The sequence below is a fragment of the Amaranthus tricolor genome, chromosome 3 (genome assembly GCF_026212465.1).
Source record: "Amaranthus tricolor cultivar Red isolate AtriRed21 chromosome 3, ASM2621246v1, whole genome shotgun sequence".
NCBI lineage: Eukaryota > Viridiplantae > Streptophyta > Magnoliopsida > Caryophyllales > Amaranthaceae > Amaranthus > Amaranthus tricolor.
In genome coordinates this window covers 31497388-31517094 of record NC_080049.1, presented here as the reverse complement: position 1 = coordinate 31517094, position 19707 = coordinate 31497388, and the positions used below count along the sequence as shown (strand labels likewise).

Genomic DNA, 19707 nt, shown 5'->3' with positions numbered 1-19707 from the left:
TATCAAATTCGAATTAATTTAGAGTGCCCGATTCAAAAGTTTATCAGGTTTAAATTGGATACTCAATCATAAAATTCAATAGTCACCAAATCGAATATAAAAAATTTTGAATTTTGAATCATCAAATTTATTTTCGGATAGTCATAATATACGAATATTTAATTAGAATATTTGATATTGTATGTGTAATTCAAACTTGTTCACTCTTTGTAAATTGGATGCTATTTGTTAGTCCTTATTATTTTGCTTTTGTTATGTATAAGCGAAAACATATAGTGATGTAAGTTAAGTGTTATTCGATTCACTTCAACGCATAAGGATCTTATTAGGTATCTAGCAACTAATTTCCAACCACATAAAATAAAGGTATTTCTCAAAAGCATACCAGAAAAGCAGAAATTAAATATACTTTATTTAATTTAAATAATTTTGATCAAATAAATAGCATTGTCTACAATTAATTAGCATAGAGAATTATAGATAACTTTATTATTGATTCATTGCATAACCAAATTACCCTTAATATATATAATAGTAGGCTTAGACACATTTACCACCAGCATCAGGAAAATCACCATCTTTAACACATTCAAGGCCTTTACAACAAGTAAGTCCAGCAATACCACCACAAAATTCACCAGTCAATTGACAAGATCTATTAATTCTCTTACATTCTCCACCAGCATCCGCATAATCACCGTCAAGAACACATTCTATTCCTTTACAGCATTCATATCCAACTATGCCTCCGCAAAATTCACCCACATCCCTACACGTCTCGGCCGCCGCCACTCTAGGCGCTGCGCAAAAAATCATCGATGGACGTTAAGTAGCAATTCGTACGGAGAATAAGGCGACAAGAATATAATAGCTAGCAGCCTAAGTCTTTTATATGTAACATGAAATAATAATTTCTTGGTAACCTTAGCTTTATGAGAAATTTGTTGCATATAAGGATAAGAATAATATGGGAATTATAGATTTGAAATTTAATACTTTTGCGAAATATAGTCTTAATGTTTAGTTTTTGCGTATTACAACTACTAAAATATCAAAGTTTACAGATTTAAGCCAAAACACAAAATTCTGATCATTTTAATGGTCGGAATTTTAGGTTAACTAATCGAAGTTCTGCGTTTTTCACCTGAACCTGTAAACTTTAATACTTTGGTGTCTGTATTTCATATAAAATAAACATCAAAACTATAATTCGCAAAAGTGCTAAACTTTAAGGTTCTAATTCACAAATTATTTTAAGGATTATATATTTGAGATTACTTATATTATTTTATAAACATCGTATAAAGTTATAAAATAATTTTAATATATTAATTTATTTTATTTTATGTTATTGAGGGTTTATATTAAATTTTCCTTAGACCATCAAAATGTAAATACGGATGTCATATGTGCTGTTTTTGATATTTAAACTTATATGTAATAGTTGTTGTCAAAAGCGTACAAATATGTTTTTTTTTTCTTTCATTTTTACAATCTACTGTATTATAATTACAATTTCAAACACGTAGTTGTTTTTGAATGGATGAGATATATATACTTTTTTCCTTTTTTACAATTGTCTCATTTGTTTTTCTTCTTCTATTTTTACTAGTTGAGGTTTCAAGATATGTTATATACTCTAATACGTCTCCTCACAAAGAGAGCCCTTTGAATTAGAAACGTAGATGCATGCAATAATATATTTTACTTTAAATGAGGGAATGTTGAGATTCAAGACGTGACCTCTTATCATGTTGGCTTCTAATACCATGTTAAGAAACTAACCCACAAATTAAAAGTTTAAACTGATAGTTAAAATTCAAAATATATTATAAATTATATACTCTAACATCAACATAAGATTCCTATTTATAATTGGCAAATCTTACTTCACTTCTTGAAGTAGAAATCTAACACATTTATTAGAACACATCAAATAGAAAAGTGTAGCTATGGCCTATGGCGACAAAATACGGAATATACCTGAAATATTAACAATAATCGCGAACAAAAGGATCATTAAGGTGAAGGTTGAAGTTGCAACTCTCTCCATTTGCAAATAAGTTTAGATTATGCTAACAACTTGGTAAGACAATTACTAAACTTGAAGGTGAGATATTGGGTAATGCATGAGCATTATATATACAATTCTTCCTTTATCATGATCAAATTGTTCACTTCCATTACGTTATTACGTTGTCTAATTTCTACATAAATGATGAGCTGGATCTATAATTATATTCAATATATCCTATTAAATTTGCTCTAGATATATTCTGTGTAAAAATTAAAAAAAATCAACTATTTTGTGGGCTAGTGGGAGAAATATGTTATGAGATGAAAATATATATTTGCTCGTATTCTTCCTATTAGTCTCATTTACTTTTGGGGAACTATTCACTTATCATTCTGAATATGTTTTTTTATTTTTAATCTATAAGTTGAAACATAATCAAGTGCGATTTTATTTGATTCGTCTTAATGCAAAGATTATTAATATTAAATGTTATAATTTTTAATTAATCATAATTAGAGATATTGTCTCGACAAATATAAAAAGAAATAAATGGAACTAATAGATTGAATAGGAGTGAGTATTAGCAATGTGGATAACATTTATGAAAAAAGTATGTATCATGACCAAAAATAGAATTTGGAAAAATTGATGAAACATACTAAAATAAAAAATTTGGTATATTTAATTCGTGAGAAAAATGGAGTACTACATGAAAATATTGCTACCTGCTTTTTCTGTGAAGATAATTAAAAAAAAAAACTTTCATGATAGTTATTTGAAAATCTATAATATTTAATTAATTTATCATATTAAATAAAGGTGTATTCACATGGTCGCGCACACGTACATTGACTAGGCTATTCTTTTGCTTCACGAAACCTGCGAGTTCATGTAGTCTCCGACTTATAACACGGTGTTCGACGTCAGCCCCTACGCATCATATTCTACATTATCCATATATATAATTATATTATATTAATGAATTAATAATGGATCCAAAGTTGCCAACATATACTATTTTAAATTCCAATATTGTGACTTGTGGTAGATGATTTTTTAATGTTTTTATTGGTTACTCTCCTTTTAGCTTATATTGTCGGTGATCCTATTATTATAATAAAATTAACTTTTTTCGATATAGAATTTAGTGAAATTAAAAAAATATTATTGATTTATATTTTTTGTGTAATAATTGTTGGTTTTTATTTTAAATTTCACTATAAAGTGATTTAGTAACACTTTATTTGACCTTTTATGACATATGTAATTGTTATTATAGTCAATAGTGACATTATGCGAAATATCAATAGATCTTGTATCGCAAAAAGCTTTAGTGTGATTCTTTTTTTATGCTGCTGAAGAGTTTTTAATAAATATCACTAAATTTATTATATATAACAATAGAAATTTAAAATAGTGACATTTAAAGTAAATATCACTAAATATATCCCACTAAAAATATTTTATGTTTTTTAAAATTAAAAGTCTACGAAACACGGACACGGCTGGCGTGTGACGTGTCGCGTGTCCGACACGTGTCGGACACGGACACGCGAAAATCTTGTTGAGTTGTTGTTTTAACATTTATTTTTACTGGAATTTGATGGATATTTGATTTCAATTTGATTACTATGATGGACTGTGATGGAATTTGATTACTGGTATTGTATTGTATTGGTTGTGGTTGTTTATAAATCTTGATGAAATTACTGTGATGGAATTTGATTACTGGAATTTGATGGAGTTTATAAATCTTTAATTGTGGTTGTTTGAATTTGAAGAGTTCAATCATGTCTAGTAGCGGGGCTAGTGGCTCTGATTCGTGCAATGTAAGTGGTGATGCTACAAATGAAGAGGGTGAATTCTGTTATTATCCTTTGTGGAAATATGTTGTGAAAGGGGAAAAAATGAGTGGAGGTGGGGGTAATTATACTTGGCAATGCAACTTTTGCAAACAAATAAAGAGTGGTTCATATACTAGAGTTAGAGCACATTTGATGGGAGTTGCAAAAGGTGGAATTAGTCAATGTCCTAATGTAACAAATGAGGATAAAATGCAAATGAGAAACTTAGAAAGACAAGTTGAGCAATATAAAGAATCTAGACAACCAAAAAGACCACCACTTCCTAGTTATTCTTTGTCTTCCGAAACTTCTCTTTCACCAACTTCATATGCCAAGAAAAGAAAATCTGACAACCCAATCACCAAAGCTTTTGATATACAAGCTCGAAACAACTTAGATGCTGAGATAGCAAGGATGTTTTTTACTGGGGGATTACCTTTTAACCTTTGTCGAAACCCTTACTATGTTAGTTCATACAACTATGCTGCCACAAATAATATTCCTGGTTACAAGTCTCCTGGTTACAATAAAATGAGAACCACTTTGTTAGAGAAAGAGAAAGAAAATGTTGAAAGGCTTTTAGAACCAACAAAGGCTACTTGGAGGGAAAAAGGAGTAAGTATAGTGAGTGATGGGTGGAGTGATCCACAAAGGAGACCTTTAATTAATCTCATGGTAGCTTGTGAAGTTGGTCCTCTATTCTTAAAGGCCGTTGATTGCTCAGGAGAGGTAAAGGATAAAGACTTTATTGCTAGTTTGTTGAATGATGCCATTGAAGAAGTTGGAGATGACAAATTTGTTGTACAAATTCTGACTAATAATGCAAGCAATTGCAAGGCCGCTGGAGAACTTATAGAGGGTAGATATCCACATATATTTTGGACACCATGCATTGTTCACACTCTTAACCTTGCTCTTAAAAACATTTGTAATGCTAAAAATATTTCAAACAATGAGGAGGTTTATGATGAGTGTCATTGGATAACTGAAGTTCATGGAGATGCTTTATTTATCAAAAACTACATAATGAACCATTCAATGAGGTTAGCTATATTTAATAAGTTCTCTCCATTAAAGCTTCTTTTTGTCGGTGATACTCGCTTCGCTTCGGTAGTTGTCATGCTAAAGAGGATGAAACTTCTTAAACCAACTCTTCAATCCATGGTTGTTAGTGAGGCTTGGTCCACATATCGTGATGATCATCGTGGACAAGCTACACTTGTGAGGGAAAAGATTTTAAATGACGATTGGTGGGACAACGTTGATTACATCCTTGATTTTACTCGTCCCATTTATGAAATGATAAGAGCATGTGATACCGACAAAGCATCCCTTCATCTAGTATATGAAAAATGGGATTCAATGATTTCAAAGGTGAAGGAGATCATATATAACCATGAGCATAAACAAAGGCATGAGTATTCTTCTTTCTTTAGTGTGGTCGAAACAATACTTCTTAGCCGTTGGAAGAAAAGCAACACTCCACTTCATTGTTTGGCACATTCTTTGAATCCAAGGTAAAGGAGATCATATTGTATGTTTAAATGTTTAAAGCATTAGATTATGTATTAACTAAATTCTCTTCTTTTTTATGTATTTAAAAGGTATTATAGTGACGTGTGGCTTAAAGAGGTCCCCGGTAGAGTTGCTCCACATGTTGACAATGAAATTTCCACACAAAGATTTAATTGCTTCAGAAGATTGTTTCAAAACTTGGAAGATAGAAGAAAGGTTAATATGGAGTATGCTATTTTCTCGGCAAGAGATAGTGGTGTATTTACCGAACCGGAGTGCTTGAATGATATGTACATGATGGCTCCAAAGCATTGGTGGGCAACTTATGACTCACAAGTTCCGATGCTTCAAGCATTAGCATTCAAGTTGTTAGGACAACCATCATCTTCCTCTTGTTGTGAGAGGAATTGGAGCACATATAAATTCATTCATTCATGTACTAGAAACAAACTTGCACCAAAACGTGCTCAAGATTTGGTGTACATTCATAACAATCTTCGTTTGCTTTCAAGGAGAGGTGAGGCTTATAACAAGGGAAGAACAAGGTTGTGGGATGTTGGAGGAGATGACTTTGGAAATCTAGAAGATTCTATTTGCCTTGGCATGGCGGATCTTTCTCTTGATGAGCCCGAGTTGGAAACTACTTTTGTAGCGGAGGATGATGATGGATGTCATATGGATGATATGTGAAGATCAAACTTATATTTACCTATTTATTTGGTTTTCTTTGATTTGGTTTGTATGACTATTTTTAAATACTCCTGTTGTTTATTTGGTACTTATTTGAATGTTATGTGAGTTTTATAATTTTAAAGTGTTTATTTACAAATATCAAATGAAAGATTGTAAAATTATCTTTAATTTGATATATTTATTATATTAGCATTTACGTGTCCCCGTGTCCGCCATTTTTAAGTTGGCGTTTTCCCGTACCCGTGTCGTGTCCGTGTCCGTTTTAGTGCAACCTAGGTACTATGTTATTGTGTATATTACTCCCTTCTATTCAATTTATGTGTCTCATTTACTTTTATGGTCAAGTCACCTTAATTGTCCCATTTCTATTTTTGGTATGGGTTTTTGACTTTTATGCCCTTAGTAACTTTATCCTATTTTCAATTATACCCTCCATTACCCATACTAATTGTTTTTCCTTACATTAAAAAACCCATAATACCACTCTCTTTCATACCCTTAGGGTCCCACTTTTGACTCTCCTTAAAATCCGTAAAAAGTCAAATGAAACTCCTAAGGTGAATAGGAGAGAGTATTTAAAAATGTTTAATATATGTGGATATCCTTACATAAGGGTTTTTCTTGTAGAGTGACAACTTTTGATTGGTCCTATTGCTTGATCCCTTCTAAATTCTATCTAATGCCAAATCAACATCTGGCCCTTCTCTTACCATACTAACAAACTCGTTCAAAAAGTTAAGATAATAGTTAATTTTAAAAAGTACGTTAAAATAAATCATATAAAATCTCATTTAAAAATTAAACATATATATGGGTAAACATGTAAAATCAAGTTTATTTGTGAACAATGTAACAACTCATTATCATGCAATATCTAATATACAAATTAAGGGCCGGTAGTAGTATTTGATATTTATTAGAAAAAACAATATGGTACGTAAACTTGATTTTTTGTCCAAAATTAAGTAGATCGAACCAGAACCAACAATATAATCTATATATCAAACATTAGTACGAATTTGATACAAATTGACATAGCAGAAGAAAATATCAATGTCGATAACAAACTCATTAGAAGAGAAAGAGCGTAAAACACAAGACAATTAAAATGTGTTATCATATTTAGTACTTGCGCCTACAAAGTGTAAGGCCGTCACCAATTGAAAGAAGGGTAGACTCAATCCGAGGATCATTGGCTAGAAGATTATTCAATTGTCGGATTTCGACACGGCCATGTTGATTAAGATATTTCATAACATGGTCAGTCTTGAGCCGTTCATCATCATCATCAAGAGCTGCCGAACCAGCCCAAAGAGTGTTGTCAAAAGCAATCACACCTCCAACTTTGACAAGTTTTAACAATAACTCAAAATAGTTCATGTAGTTTTCCTTGTCAGCATCAATAAATGCAAAATCAAAGCTCCCTTCTTTGCCCTAAATGCCATATAGCTTGTATTAGATACATCCATGATCCATCTCATATAATATATGTCAACGTGTTTGGCAATTGATTATTAGTTTGTTTAACCAGCTTTTAAACTTTTGTTAGTTGTAAGGTAGTTTTACGGTTTAAACTTTATTAAGCTGTGACAATTTGTTACATAATCTCATTGTGGCCCACTCGAGTGAACACAAGATACCTGTGGGCTTGGGTCCATTAACCCACAGGTTAAGAGTGTTGACTTGCACATATACTTAATGAGGTACATTATTTCCCAAAACTATATGGTAATAAGAGGATTAGCTCACTCAACATATATATAAGTCCACAACCTCCTATTTAATTAATATGAGATTTTATGTCACATGTGAAGTATTTCAACAAAACTTAAATCTCATAAGTTGTTCAAATGGCCTCAACCATCATTTACTAAACATCTTTTTACTATTCCACCAACTGAAAAACATAAAGCAAATTAAAACACTATTTGTCAATTAAACACACCCATCATAAAATAAAAGTTTTGTGTTTATTTTGTAGAGGAAAGTCGTTAAACTAAACTTATTTAATTTCGATTTTGAAAATAATTAAATAAAACTTATTTTTGTAAAAATTGGTGGATTAAACTTTTTTAGAAATTGATGAAAATGTTGTTCATATTAATATGAAAGTTGGCATTGAATAATATGAGTGAAATTACCTTGTTGAGTAGATCATTCAAAAAATTAATACCAGAATCTGCGACAAATTCAATTTTATGTTTAACTCCTGCCTTTTTAATAAATGGTAATCCAACCTCATAAGCCTCTGCAAATGGGTCAACAGCTACAACCTACAATCATACCGACAACATTGACTTTGTAAAATTAACCAACCATGCGCATAAAGGAAATAGTAAAAGCAAATAAGTTAATATATCGTCTGCAATCTCAACTATCAACTTAAATTTTTAGTTGAGTTAGTTTTTTAATATGGTATCAGAGCTGATAGTTAAAACCTTAAGATTCACCATAGAATAATAATTTATAATACGTAAGAGTATATCATTATATTCTTGGTCTTAAAATTTTAAATTTTGTTTGATTTGTTATTTGACATAATATCATGTGATTAAAGATAACATATTTAAACTTATTTAAATGTTATGTTTAGTTGAATTTTTTGCGTCAGGTAATAATATGTAGAACGTATATTCCCACTTTTAGGCCCAAAATAATCATAATAAAAATGAAGAATATAATTAATGTGGAAAATAAAGACCTTGCCATCTTGAGGGAGAGCCAAAGCAGTAGCAAGAAGTGAATAACCAGTAAAAACTCCAATTTCAATCGTAATTTTGGCATTCATTAGCTTCAATAACATTGCAAGAAATTGTCCTTCGTCGACAGCAGTATTCATCACGCTTCTGCATATTTATACAAACATTTTTTGGTAAAACACAATTTCTCTGAAATAGAAGTAATGAATAAGAATTTACTCTCTCTACTACTCTGAATGGGATGGTTTATGCCACATTAATAAATTAAATATAGCATGCACTTTTTATAAATCATTAGAGTTCTTCATCCAATTATCATATGATTTTGGAATTATATTTTCTTGACTCATAAAATATGTATACGGTACACCTCATATTTCGTCATTGTTAATATTCATAATAAATTCAATCTAATTTAACAGTACGCATTAATAAATTACATTTAAAAAAATTCTCCTTTCATTTTGTATAATATGTAATAAAAGAAGTACTAACAAATAAATTCAAAGGGATAAAAGAAATTTTACACTTGTTTGTATTTGTCAACAGTAGCAGCTCTAAGTTCCTTTAGTTGTTCATGCTCATTGGGATATGAACTGGTTTCCAAGATGTACTATCAACAAAAATTAATAATAGAAAGTTAACAAATCACTTAAACAATTCACAAATATTCAAATCTATCAAACCAGCCAAAAACTACGACCAATAACCATTTCATCTTAAATCGATCAAACAATTCACTTTTATTCTGATCAAATATATAAAATATTTTTTCTTTGGACAAATGTCTTATTCCCTTATATTCTCATAAAATTCAACTATTTACACAATTATTATAAAATTATTATTTTTTCGCCTATCTATATCATGTTTCCCCTCCCCTTTTAAAAATTAATGTATTATTAAATTGGACATTTAATAGAATACGAGCGAGTAGTATTTAGTAGTAAAAGCAAAGGCGTAAACCATAATATGTAATATATTCTAACAAGATCCGAAGAAAGTATGATAGAAAACAAACCTTCTCAAGGGCCTTACTGCTGAGAATGGTCCTTTCAAGGAGCTGATTTGGAATAGGAAAACTCATTGCTGCAACTTAATTTTGTGTATAATTATGTTAATTAGCAATTAAGTTTATGTTGTTTCACTAAACAGAAATAATTATAAACCATGAGTTGTTCGTAGTTGGTCGAGTTTGGTAGCTTTTTTTAAGTTATTAGTTTTATTCCTCAACCACTATATTTGGTTTTCTTCCATTATTCGCACAACTATGACTTAAAGTAACCGACCAGAGACTGCTTTGAAAGTAATTAGGGTCATCTTACATATTTTTAAAGCCTTAACCAAAAGCGAAGCAATAAATTCTTGAAATATTAATATTATGCTTTTTTAAGTGACAATTGAAGAAAAACTGAATTTAGAATATTATTATTTAAAATCATTACTTAGTTACTTAAGTACAATGAATATTGATGAAAAAATACTAAATTATATCACTAGCGAATAATCCAAAAGCAAATAACTAGTTATTAACAAGTTCACGGATGATTATTAATTATGAAAATCATTATAATTTATTATATTATCTTTTTTCATTTATATAAAAATATTATAGCTTTTTTTAAAATATATATATAATTAAAATAAAATATATCATAAGATTTAGGCCCCTTAAAATGATGGGGCCTTGAGCCAGCTCATAGTGCTCTTGTAAAAGAGTCGGCCCTGTAAATAACTATTGATTGGAGCTGTTGGTTGAAGTTGTTGGTTGTAACTTTAGTTGATTCGACAAGCTAAAAGTATTGATTGATAAGTCAACTGTTAAAAAGTGTTTATAGTTAATTTTCATGGTGTTTGATAACTAGTTTTTTTGTTGGTTTTTTTATTGCTTTTGGCTTTTTACTTTTTAATAGGTCAAGCAGTCAAAAAAATATTTGATAAATGTCTTTTAAGCTACTTCAAAAACTAGCTAGCTTATTAACATTTTTCAGTGGTAAATAACCAATACCTGACAAATAATTTTTATCAGACATTTCCTTAATAGCTGACTAATTAGACAATATTTATAGCTAATCGCCCAACAACTCGAGCTATTAGTCATTTGCTAAATTTGAAACGAAATAAAAACCTAATTTTTAACTAGAGTAAAAATCATTTACAATTTTTTTTTTTGGTATTTAACCAATTAGAAATGTCGAAATTCAATTAAAAAACCTAATAAAAGTGTTACTCACGATACTAAAACTTATTTAAGTTGGATTTAGACTAGCCAATCAGAAAAGTGCATGTGTAAAGAATAAAGATTATTTTATCATATATATAATGTATTCGTCTCCTTGATCACACCTTCACTAACCATCACAAAAAATAATAATTAACGTGAAAAGTAAGATTAGTATTGGTTAGGTAGTACTTAGTCTCAACTACTACCAATGATAAAAGGGTGATAATATATCATAATATATTATTATATCCATTAAATCCTACTTATAAAACTAAGGTCTGAAGGTGGAAGACATACAAATTATTCATACTCTTTTAAAGAGAAGGCATAAAAAAAAACGGTCAAAGAGACCCCAATTAGCACTCTACAAGAAAATTATATCATTACTTGGTAGACTGAAATATGTATTGAGAAAGAACTTGAATTTTTCCAAGCATAGTAATATCAGTGAAGTTAAGATATTAGTATAATATGGGATAAATATTTATTTTGTATATGTGATAAACCAAACGGGGTGCTCTGTGATAAAAAGTTTCCGAGGAGATTAAAAGGCAAATTTTACCGCGTCGCAATTAGACCAGCGTTGTTGTATGGGACAAAATGTTCGCCTGTAAAGAAGCTTTTCGAACAGAATATGAAAGTTACAGAAATGTGTATGCTGAGGTGGATGTGTGGTAATACTATGATGGATAGGATAAGAAACCAGGAGTTCAGGGAGAACAGGTTGAAATGATTTGAATATGTGCAGAGAAAGACCCATAAGACCCCAGTAAAAAGGATCGAATGCATCATAGTGAAGGGCAAGAGAAGTCGAGGAAGACCCAGGAGAACGTGAGAGGAACAAATTAAAAGTGACCTTGCGTGAACTTCACCTTTTCAAGGACCTGACCAGGGATAGGAGCAGTTGGCGGCGCTTTATCCACGTCTTAAATTACTAAACTTGTACCTTTTACCCATCGTTTGCTATCATTCATTGCCTTTAATTATTGTTCTTTACCTCCTTCTTTACTTTTAGCTTAATTTTAGTCATTAGTACGTATTCTTTGTATTCTATTTGTACGTTGCAGGTTTCTCTCTCTTTGAAGACCTTTCTCGAACCTTGGGACTCTTTGACCGTACTCTCTTTTATTGGTATGAGCTGCCGTCTTTCTTTCCCTCCCCAGACCCTGACCATAGTTTTCTATGAGTGAGATACACTGGATATGATGATGATGATATATGTGATGAACCATATTGATTGTCATTCTTCTATTCTATATGCTACACATTTCATTATTAATAGAATTTTGAACTAAATGATTCAGGTCATGATGTAGGCAGGTCCAAAACTAAATTTTCTGTTTTATACTTTAGCAGATGAACATACTTAATGGTGAGGCTGCAATTTTGGTATACAGTATTTATGGTTGAGGCTTAGAAGATACATGGTATAGGATATAAGTAGAGGTGTTTAACGGGGCGGGTAAACCCAATGGGTCAAGGGTCGGTTTACATTTTAATGGGTCATTAGTAGGTCAGATCAATAACGAGTCGGGTCATTAACGTGCCTTGGTGTAAGAGTTGGGTCGAAATGGGTCGAATATTTATAAGAATTGGTTGTGAAAAAAATTTACCACTTTTTTAAATATATTTTTATATGACATTATTATATATAGGTGAATCGACCCACCACCATAAAGTAGAATAGAAAAACTATTATATGAAATTTTAAAAGTGGGTAAGTGGGTCGGGTTCAAACGTGTATTGACCCCTCAAGCCGTTGAACACCTCTAGGTATAATAGGCAGCTAGAAATGAGTATCAGTCTTCTGAGTTATTATGAAGGTTTCACACAAGTTTCAACGATCCTGCCATTCTATTATTTCTATGTGATATAATTATACAATATATATATATATATATATATATATATATATATATATATATATATATATATGCGACTCGATTTGAGAAGCCATACATGAAATGCAACCAATTTCAAGTAAGTAACTTTGATGAAATTCTGCAGAACAAAGAGCCAAAAATATTGAGCCGGTGACTTGGAATGATGTCTTATTATCCCACATTGAAAGAATAGTAGTAAATTACTTAATATATTCCAAAAAGAATATTATTAATTGCTGAGCTGAGTAACGTGGGCTTGTAACCTAAATTGGAGCATTAAGATGATAGAACGTGATCCATGGTATCTGGGCTTGGCTATTTGTTGGTGAAAATTTGAAAAAAATAAGAGCATTGAACAACTTTATTCCAAAAATAAGCTCCGTGAAAACTTTATTTTCAAAATAAGCGTCCGTACATCTAAAACTTTATTCCCAAAAAAAAGAAAAAATAAAATCCTAAGTCGCGACTTAAAGAGTTGACCAGTCAACTCCTTAATCTCATAGGTTGAAATGAGGAAGTAACTGAAATAACGAAGAAGACTTAAGTCGCTGTTATTAACAGCGAATTAAAAAAATAAAAAAAAATTAATAATAATTTTTTTTTTAAGTCGCTGTTAGTAACAGCGACTTAATAAGTTTTAAGTTTTCAGTTCTAAGTTACTTCCTCATTCCAACCTACGAGATAAAGGGATTGACCAGTTAACCTTAAAGTCGCTGTTATTAACAGCGACTTAAGGAGTTGACTCGCTGTTAGTAACAGCGACTTATGGGTTTTATTTTTATTTTTATTTTTTTATCTTTCGCTGTTAGTAACAGCGACTTTTACCAAACTTAAGTTTGGATATACGGACGCTTATTTTGAGAATTAAGTTTTCACGGAGTTTATTTTGGAAAAAAAATTGTTCAATTGTCTTATTTTTTTCAAATTTTCTTTGTTGGCCAGCCCCTACCAAGTAGGAACTGAGATCCATGGGGCTTGAGTCTGTTGGATCCTAAAGTGGAGGGAACTGCATGAGGCTGGTTTCACATGAGAACCTCCCGCTCCTGTCAGTGCCTCTCAGATCCAATACAATTCAGTAGGGCTTGGATTTCAACTGGACCATCATTTTTTTCCATATATTTTATGAACTCTTTAAAAAGATATAATTACATCTATTGATAATCATTTCTGTTTTTTGTAATTTTCCATATATCTGAATTTTTATATTTTTTTCAGATCAAATCGAGCTTAGGATGAATAATGTTTATCTATTTTTTCCTATACAAAAAGTTAAAAATTACATCTATTAATGTAATCCTTTATTCCTTTCAATTTACTTCGTTGTATTCAAAAAGCCCTCATCTTAAAATTAACAATGTAGATTGAAAGAAATCGAGTAGTGCTCTTTTTGTCATGGATTTTGATTTTATTTTCTATATCATAGAGCAAAAAAATGAGTGAAGACACTATATAATTTTTTTATGTAAGTAGAATAAACTCTAATCACTTTAACAATTGCAATTTTTTCATGACTATTATTGTGTCATAACTACTTTCCCTTTTACAATGATTTACAGTACTCTTTTATCTATTTGAAATTGCTAATAATGGTAATATTAATCTTCACAATATGTTATTATTAATAGCAACAGACAAAGTGAGAAATTTAAACGCCAATTATTATTATTATTTACATACTTATATTAAAATGAATTGTTAAAATTTAATTATTTTAGAATATACATCAAAATGACTAATAGATTCCCACATAACTCATACATAGTCAAAATATAAACTTGTAAAAGAGTGGTGCAACCTACGCTTCTAAAGTTTTGACAATGATAAGAGTAATTGGATGAATATTGATCTTTCATAGCTACATTAGTCTAAATTTGTCAAAATGATATTAGATTTAAACTAGAAAACATTGACTTAGAACTTAAAATTTTTCCAAATTTTTTTTAAAAAATGAATGACTTTGATAACATATTCAAAAAAAAATAATAGTTATATAGAATTTATATACAAATATAGAGTTTAATAAGTTGTTGAACAACAGCATGAGTTGACCTAGTAATTGAAGTTTTTCCTCGGAAAACCTAAGCATAAACATATCAAAACATACTCCCTTGACCCTTTAAGATTGTCCATTTGATTAAAAAAAAATCTAGAACAAAATATAGTCAAATGTAGCAAATTCTAAAAGACAGGTTGTAATTAACAACAAACAGATCCAATGAATACAAGGAGCAAAGAACCAAGAAATATGGCAATGTTGGCTGCAATAATAAATATAGTCATAAATCAGTCTGGATTATACCCTTCTGTGATTTAATAAAGAACGTGCAAACAAAGTGGAGTAGTACAAAAATAATGCAAAAATTACAAACAAATAGAGTAGATCAGATTCAGATCACATGTCTATGGCTCAAATCATGTGTAAATAATAACCTATGATTTCCCTTTGGGGATATTTCTCTACTGTAAATATGTAACTGTATAAACAAAAATATAAGTACAGTTAGGTACAAACTACAAACTACTATTCTCGACGTTGTAACGATACTGATACGCTCATTTTTTGAAAAATTCGTAGAATCTCGGGTGTTTCTAGCCTTCATTGGTGGGGATAACTCAAACGTCCTTGTGTCGTCTCATCTTTTACTCTCCCACCAATCGGGGATTTTCAACCTTCGGGTTCTATGAATAGTGAGTTTAGTATAAGGGAGCTTATGCCTGACCTGTCTCCATATCATATTGACTGCATCACTGCTTTTTGACGGGTATTGAAACTCGAAATGGTGTGATATGTTCTTTAGTTTGTTCCACATTGTAAGCCATTTATCCTTCGGAAACTGGCGAAGCTGCTTGATCAAATAACCGGGTTTTAAAGCTTCATCGGTTGAGAAGAAGAGGGAGAACTCGGAATAATCAAGTTCGTCTTCATAGGGTAGCTCGATTTGGTCGCTAATAATGACGGGTACACAATGGCTGACTATAGCATCAAATAACCGGCATGATGAAGGGGTATCTCCAGCTGGGTGTAGACAGAACTTTGATGCTCTCATTCCCTTCGTAGACTGTAACAACGAGATGTCGAGATAGATTAGCTGCAACGGTACTATTGTCTAGATACATCATTTTCTAATGATCAAACCAGCATCAATTCTATGTTCCATTCTCTACCGAGAAAGTAGGGAAAGATTTAACTCAGATTTGATTAAAAGAACTCTGCAACCTAATAATAAGTCTATCAGTCTCTATTGTAGGTTGCTCAAGAGTTAGAGCGTATAAATTGGCAGGGATTCAAAGTATGCACAGTGAGACCTCCAATGCTTCACTTGTATTTGGGTTCTAGTTTTCTTACCTAATATCGTTTTTGTGGTGAAAGGTCAACAAAGAATCGAGGATCATTCATGGCACCAAGAGAACCGTTCTAGTACCACCAGTGTCACATGATGCGCTCAGTTCCCTCACGAATCTCGATTGCGTTTGATCATTAGCAATTTGGATCGATAAAATAATAGTGAGAGTGGAGATGGTTTTTCGGTGAAACAAGCGAATCGCGAATCCGAATGCATACCACATATCCAACTGGACCATGAATCATGTGACACTGAATGCCATGATTTAGTGAAGTATTGATCAGTGATTAGGGGTTCCTGGACTTGCAATCAAGTTTCTTCATAAACTTTTCAGCAAATCAATAACCATGATCATTACCCGATATTTGTCTGTCTTCGAAACGTGGAGTGAATTTTGCTACTCCCTCCATCCCATAAAAATTGCAATATTTTCTTAAAACGGATTTCCTATTAAAATTTCTACATTCTATCTTAAGTAAAACCCCAATCACTCGCTTTAAATGTCATCTACACATTTTCCCGCCATTAATATCATCCACACAATTCAAATTTTTTGTCTTATCCAGAGTTTTTCTAACCAAAATCAATTTTAAACAACATGTCAAATGTAGCTTTCTATATGGGAAAAACTAAAATGGCATACCAGTTTTATGTTTGCTTCCGAGGCAACACTTCTTTCAAAGTGGACATCGTCATAATCTTCCAGAAGCTTTTGCAATTTAGCACGAATCACTCCTTCCTGAACATCGAAAAGCCATTCATTAACATCCATCCAAATAAATGTATGAAGAAATCAATGACACAACACTGAAAGTTAAGCTTACGTCTTTCCTCACGGTCCTGCCACGAAAATACAATAGGGTGGTACGAGATTCAAATGGATCGGATGCTTCATCATTGGTATAAGAATCCACAACATGTACGTATGGGGCAACAACATCTTTCTTTAAATTCGACATGCTTTTGGGGTAGCGGCCAAAATCTGCCACGACAAGTATTGATGCATTTACCTGCTCCCGGAGAAACCTAAAAGCATTTGGGTGATGCATAGGGATGACATGATCTCGGCCTTCTGACCTTTGCCAGTGCTTAGATTCCCTCAAAAACTTCAAAATATCAACCTAAAACCAAGAATGTTAATGCGTAAATACTTTGTAGTTTAACATCAGAAGCTCGACAAAAGATTAAACACTCAGACTTCCATTCTCTGCATTGATACTCTAACAGTCTGTTTGGTTAACGGTACTAATTGTTGGCAATGGGAATGATTTGTGGTGTAAATTTTCATGATATGAATCATGTCATTCCCATGATGATGAAAAAAATCATAAAAAAGTTTTTTTTGTTCACAATTTTCCATTACTGCCTAATACCACAAGTTTAAATGGTAATTCATTGGATTTAGAATAAATTTTATGAAGAAAATGAGATTGTTGAAAAAGTATAACCATGACCATTAAACTTGTCAAGAGATATTCCTACCAAAATTACACTAACTTTCCATTACTATTCCTAGCATTTAGTACGGATTACCAAACGAGCCATAAAAGGACTAAAAAGAGTTTGTTATTCAAATATACAAGAGGCCTAACAGAGGCCTAAGCCAATATCGCAACTTGAACCGAGTAAATCAACAAGTGATCGCTCACCAATATTCTCGAGTAGACTAAATGGATTATTTGAGATTCCAAAAATCGCTGGCAAGAAGCTTACAATTCTATAGAACACCCTAAGACATACTACTGCATCCTAGCTCCTAAGCTCAATCAAGCAATCCTTTCAAAGCAGACACAAGTCTTACCAGTTTGTCGACTCCCCAACAGACAAAACTCAAAAGGAACAATCAAAACCTAACAACCGATCAGAAACTCACAGCAAAGATTATACTCCAAGTAGTAAGTTTTGACATTCAAGACCACAATATTAAAGGAATAAGCTTCACAGTCAACAACCCGAAATGAATCCCTTCGCCAACAGGGTCTTTTGATACATGTAAGAGTTACTATGACTCATTTAAACAGTGTTTTTATCATTGCAGCCAATCCTTAAAGCAAAAACATATCAAGGCACAAAGAAGTTGAGTCACTCAATCTGCCTCACACCAAAGTTGTGTACAACTCCACATAATTATCAGAAACTGTATCGAGCATACAAATCACTCCTAAAAAGTCTTCAATACACAATATTAACTAGTAAAGACAAGCTAAAAGGATCCAATATATCAGTCAAATCAAATATAAAAACAAAAATCATATTTATTCAATGATACAATCCACTCTATTTTTACTCCAATTCTTTTATATGTGATGAAAGTAAATAAGAAGAGGAACCATAAAATTTGTTCAAACCCACATCATTTCTTTTGTCAATAAACAAATAGTGCAAGATCAACAACAATGCCAAAACCTAAACCCTAATTCATGAGCAAAAATTTTTCCTCCTCCATTCATTTTGACTAACCAAATCAAATAAACTCCAATTAAACATAAAGAAGCAGATTTAAACTCAAAAATTAAACGAAAAACACAACCCAATAGGAAAAAACAAGAATTCAAAATTACCCAGAAAAAAAAGATCAAAAATTCAATCTTTAACAGTATCATTTTACCTGAAGTTCCTTATCATGCTCATTATTTGGATCAGTCATATTATGCCCATAAACATTAAAGCTCAAAGAAGAGAAAAAGGGCACAAAGAACACATCGGCAATCTCTGGATCCAATACTCTAACAGCTTCCATTTTCACCTCATCATTATTTTCCTTCCCCTCCTTCTCCACATTAAATAAAGAAGCCATCATCCAATACTCAACACTATGTTGTTTTCTCAACCCAGAAACTTTAGGCCATGGTGGAAGTGTCTCTACTGTTACAGGCGTTTGATCAGTATCTTTTCTTCGAAGCATACCAACATTAAATCTCCTAGGAAGATCATACATGTACACTCTTAATGGTGTTAAGCTCTGGCATGATGGGACCCAAATGGAGTTTGAAGGAAAAGATTGAAGAAATGGGGTTAGATAAGATCCTCTTAGATTAAGAGTTCCAATCAAGAAAAGGTAAGTAAATGTGAGAATTATGAAGAATGCAAGTGTATAGGCTGCTTTTTTATACATTGTTTTTTCACAATCACTCATGATTTTTGGGTTTAATTCAATTGTTTAGGAAGTGGGCAACCATAATTTGAGAAGAAATTTTGTGGGCTTTTCTCAGATTGGTGGAATTGTTCTTGCAATTTGTGGGGTTGGGTAAATTGAAGAAGATAAGGGTTTAGTCAAATATACAAGAAATTCAATGGAAGACGAAGGTGAAAATTGATGGAATTGTCGGAATTGTGTTTGATTGTAATAAGAAAGATTAGAGTATTGGATTTGAAGTTTTACTAAACGATTAGTGGTGCTTTTGAGTTGGATTCTTTAATTCTTGAAAGATGTTTATTTGGTTGTACTGCATAGCTGTTAATCTTAATCCTAATATGTTATATTGTTA

The 19707-nt window shown here is 31.6% G+C and overlaps 4 protein-coding genes across 4 annotated transcripts; 1 reads left to right on the top strand and 3 right to left on the bottom strand.

Moving 5' to 3' along the window:
- Nucleotides 1-390: 390 nt before the first annotated feature.
- Nucleotides 391-2139, bottom strand: LOC130809236 (uncharacterized). The gene is made up of 2 exons (XM_057674923.1): nt 1984-2139; nt 391-800 (listed from the first exon to the last, which is right to left on the bottom strand). Exons 1-2 carry the CDS (start codon nt 2051-2053, stop codon nt 541-543), a joined length of 330 nt encoding a protein of 109 aa, XP_057530906.1. The 5' UTR covers nt 2054-2139; the 3' UTR covers nt 391-540.
- Nucleotides 2140-3807: 1668 nt separating this feature from the next.
- Nucleotides 3808-6066, top strand: LOC130808545 (uncharacterized). The gene is made up of 2 exons (XM_057674006.1): nt 3808-5378; nt 5466-6066. The coding sequence occupies exons 1-2, from the start codon at nt 3808-3810 to the stop codon at nt 6064-6066; spliced, it is 2172 nt and encodes a 723-aa protein (XP_057529989.1).
- An 889-nt stretch (nt 6067-6955) lies between these two features.
- LOC130809233 (flavonoid 3',5'-methyltransferase-like) lies at nt 6956-10094 on the bottom strand. Its single transcript, XM_057674921.1, has 5 exons — nt 9790-10094; nt 9296-9381; nt 8771-8915; nt 8211-8342; nt 6956-7503 (listed from the first exon to the last, which is right to left on the bottom strand). Exons 1-5 carry the CDS (start codon nt 9853-9855, stop codon nt 7192-7194), a joined length of 741 nt encoding a protein of 246 aa, XP_057530904.1. The 5' UTR covers nt 9856-10094; the 3' UTR covers nt 6956-7191.
- A 5035-nt stretch (nt 10095-15129) lies between these two features.
- LOC130809232 (probable arabinosyltransferase ARAD1) lies at nt 15130-19707 on the bottom strand. Its single transcript, XM_057674919.1, has 4 exons — nt 18828-19707; nt 17044-17340; nt 16863-16958; nt 15130-15934 (listed from the first exon to the last, which is right to left on the bottom strand). The coding sequence occupies exons 1-4, from the start codon at nt 19353-19355 to the stop codon at nt 15509-15511; spliced, it is 1347 nt and encodes a 448-aa protein (XP_057530902.1). The 5' UTR covers nt 19356-19707; the 3' UTR covers nt 15130-15508.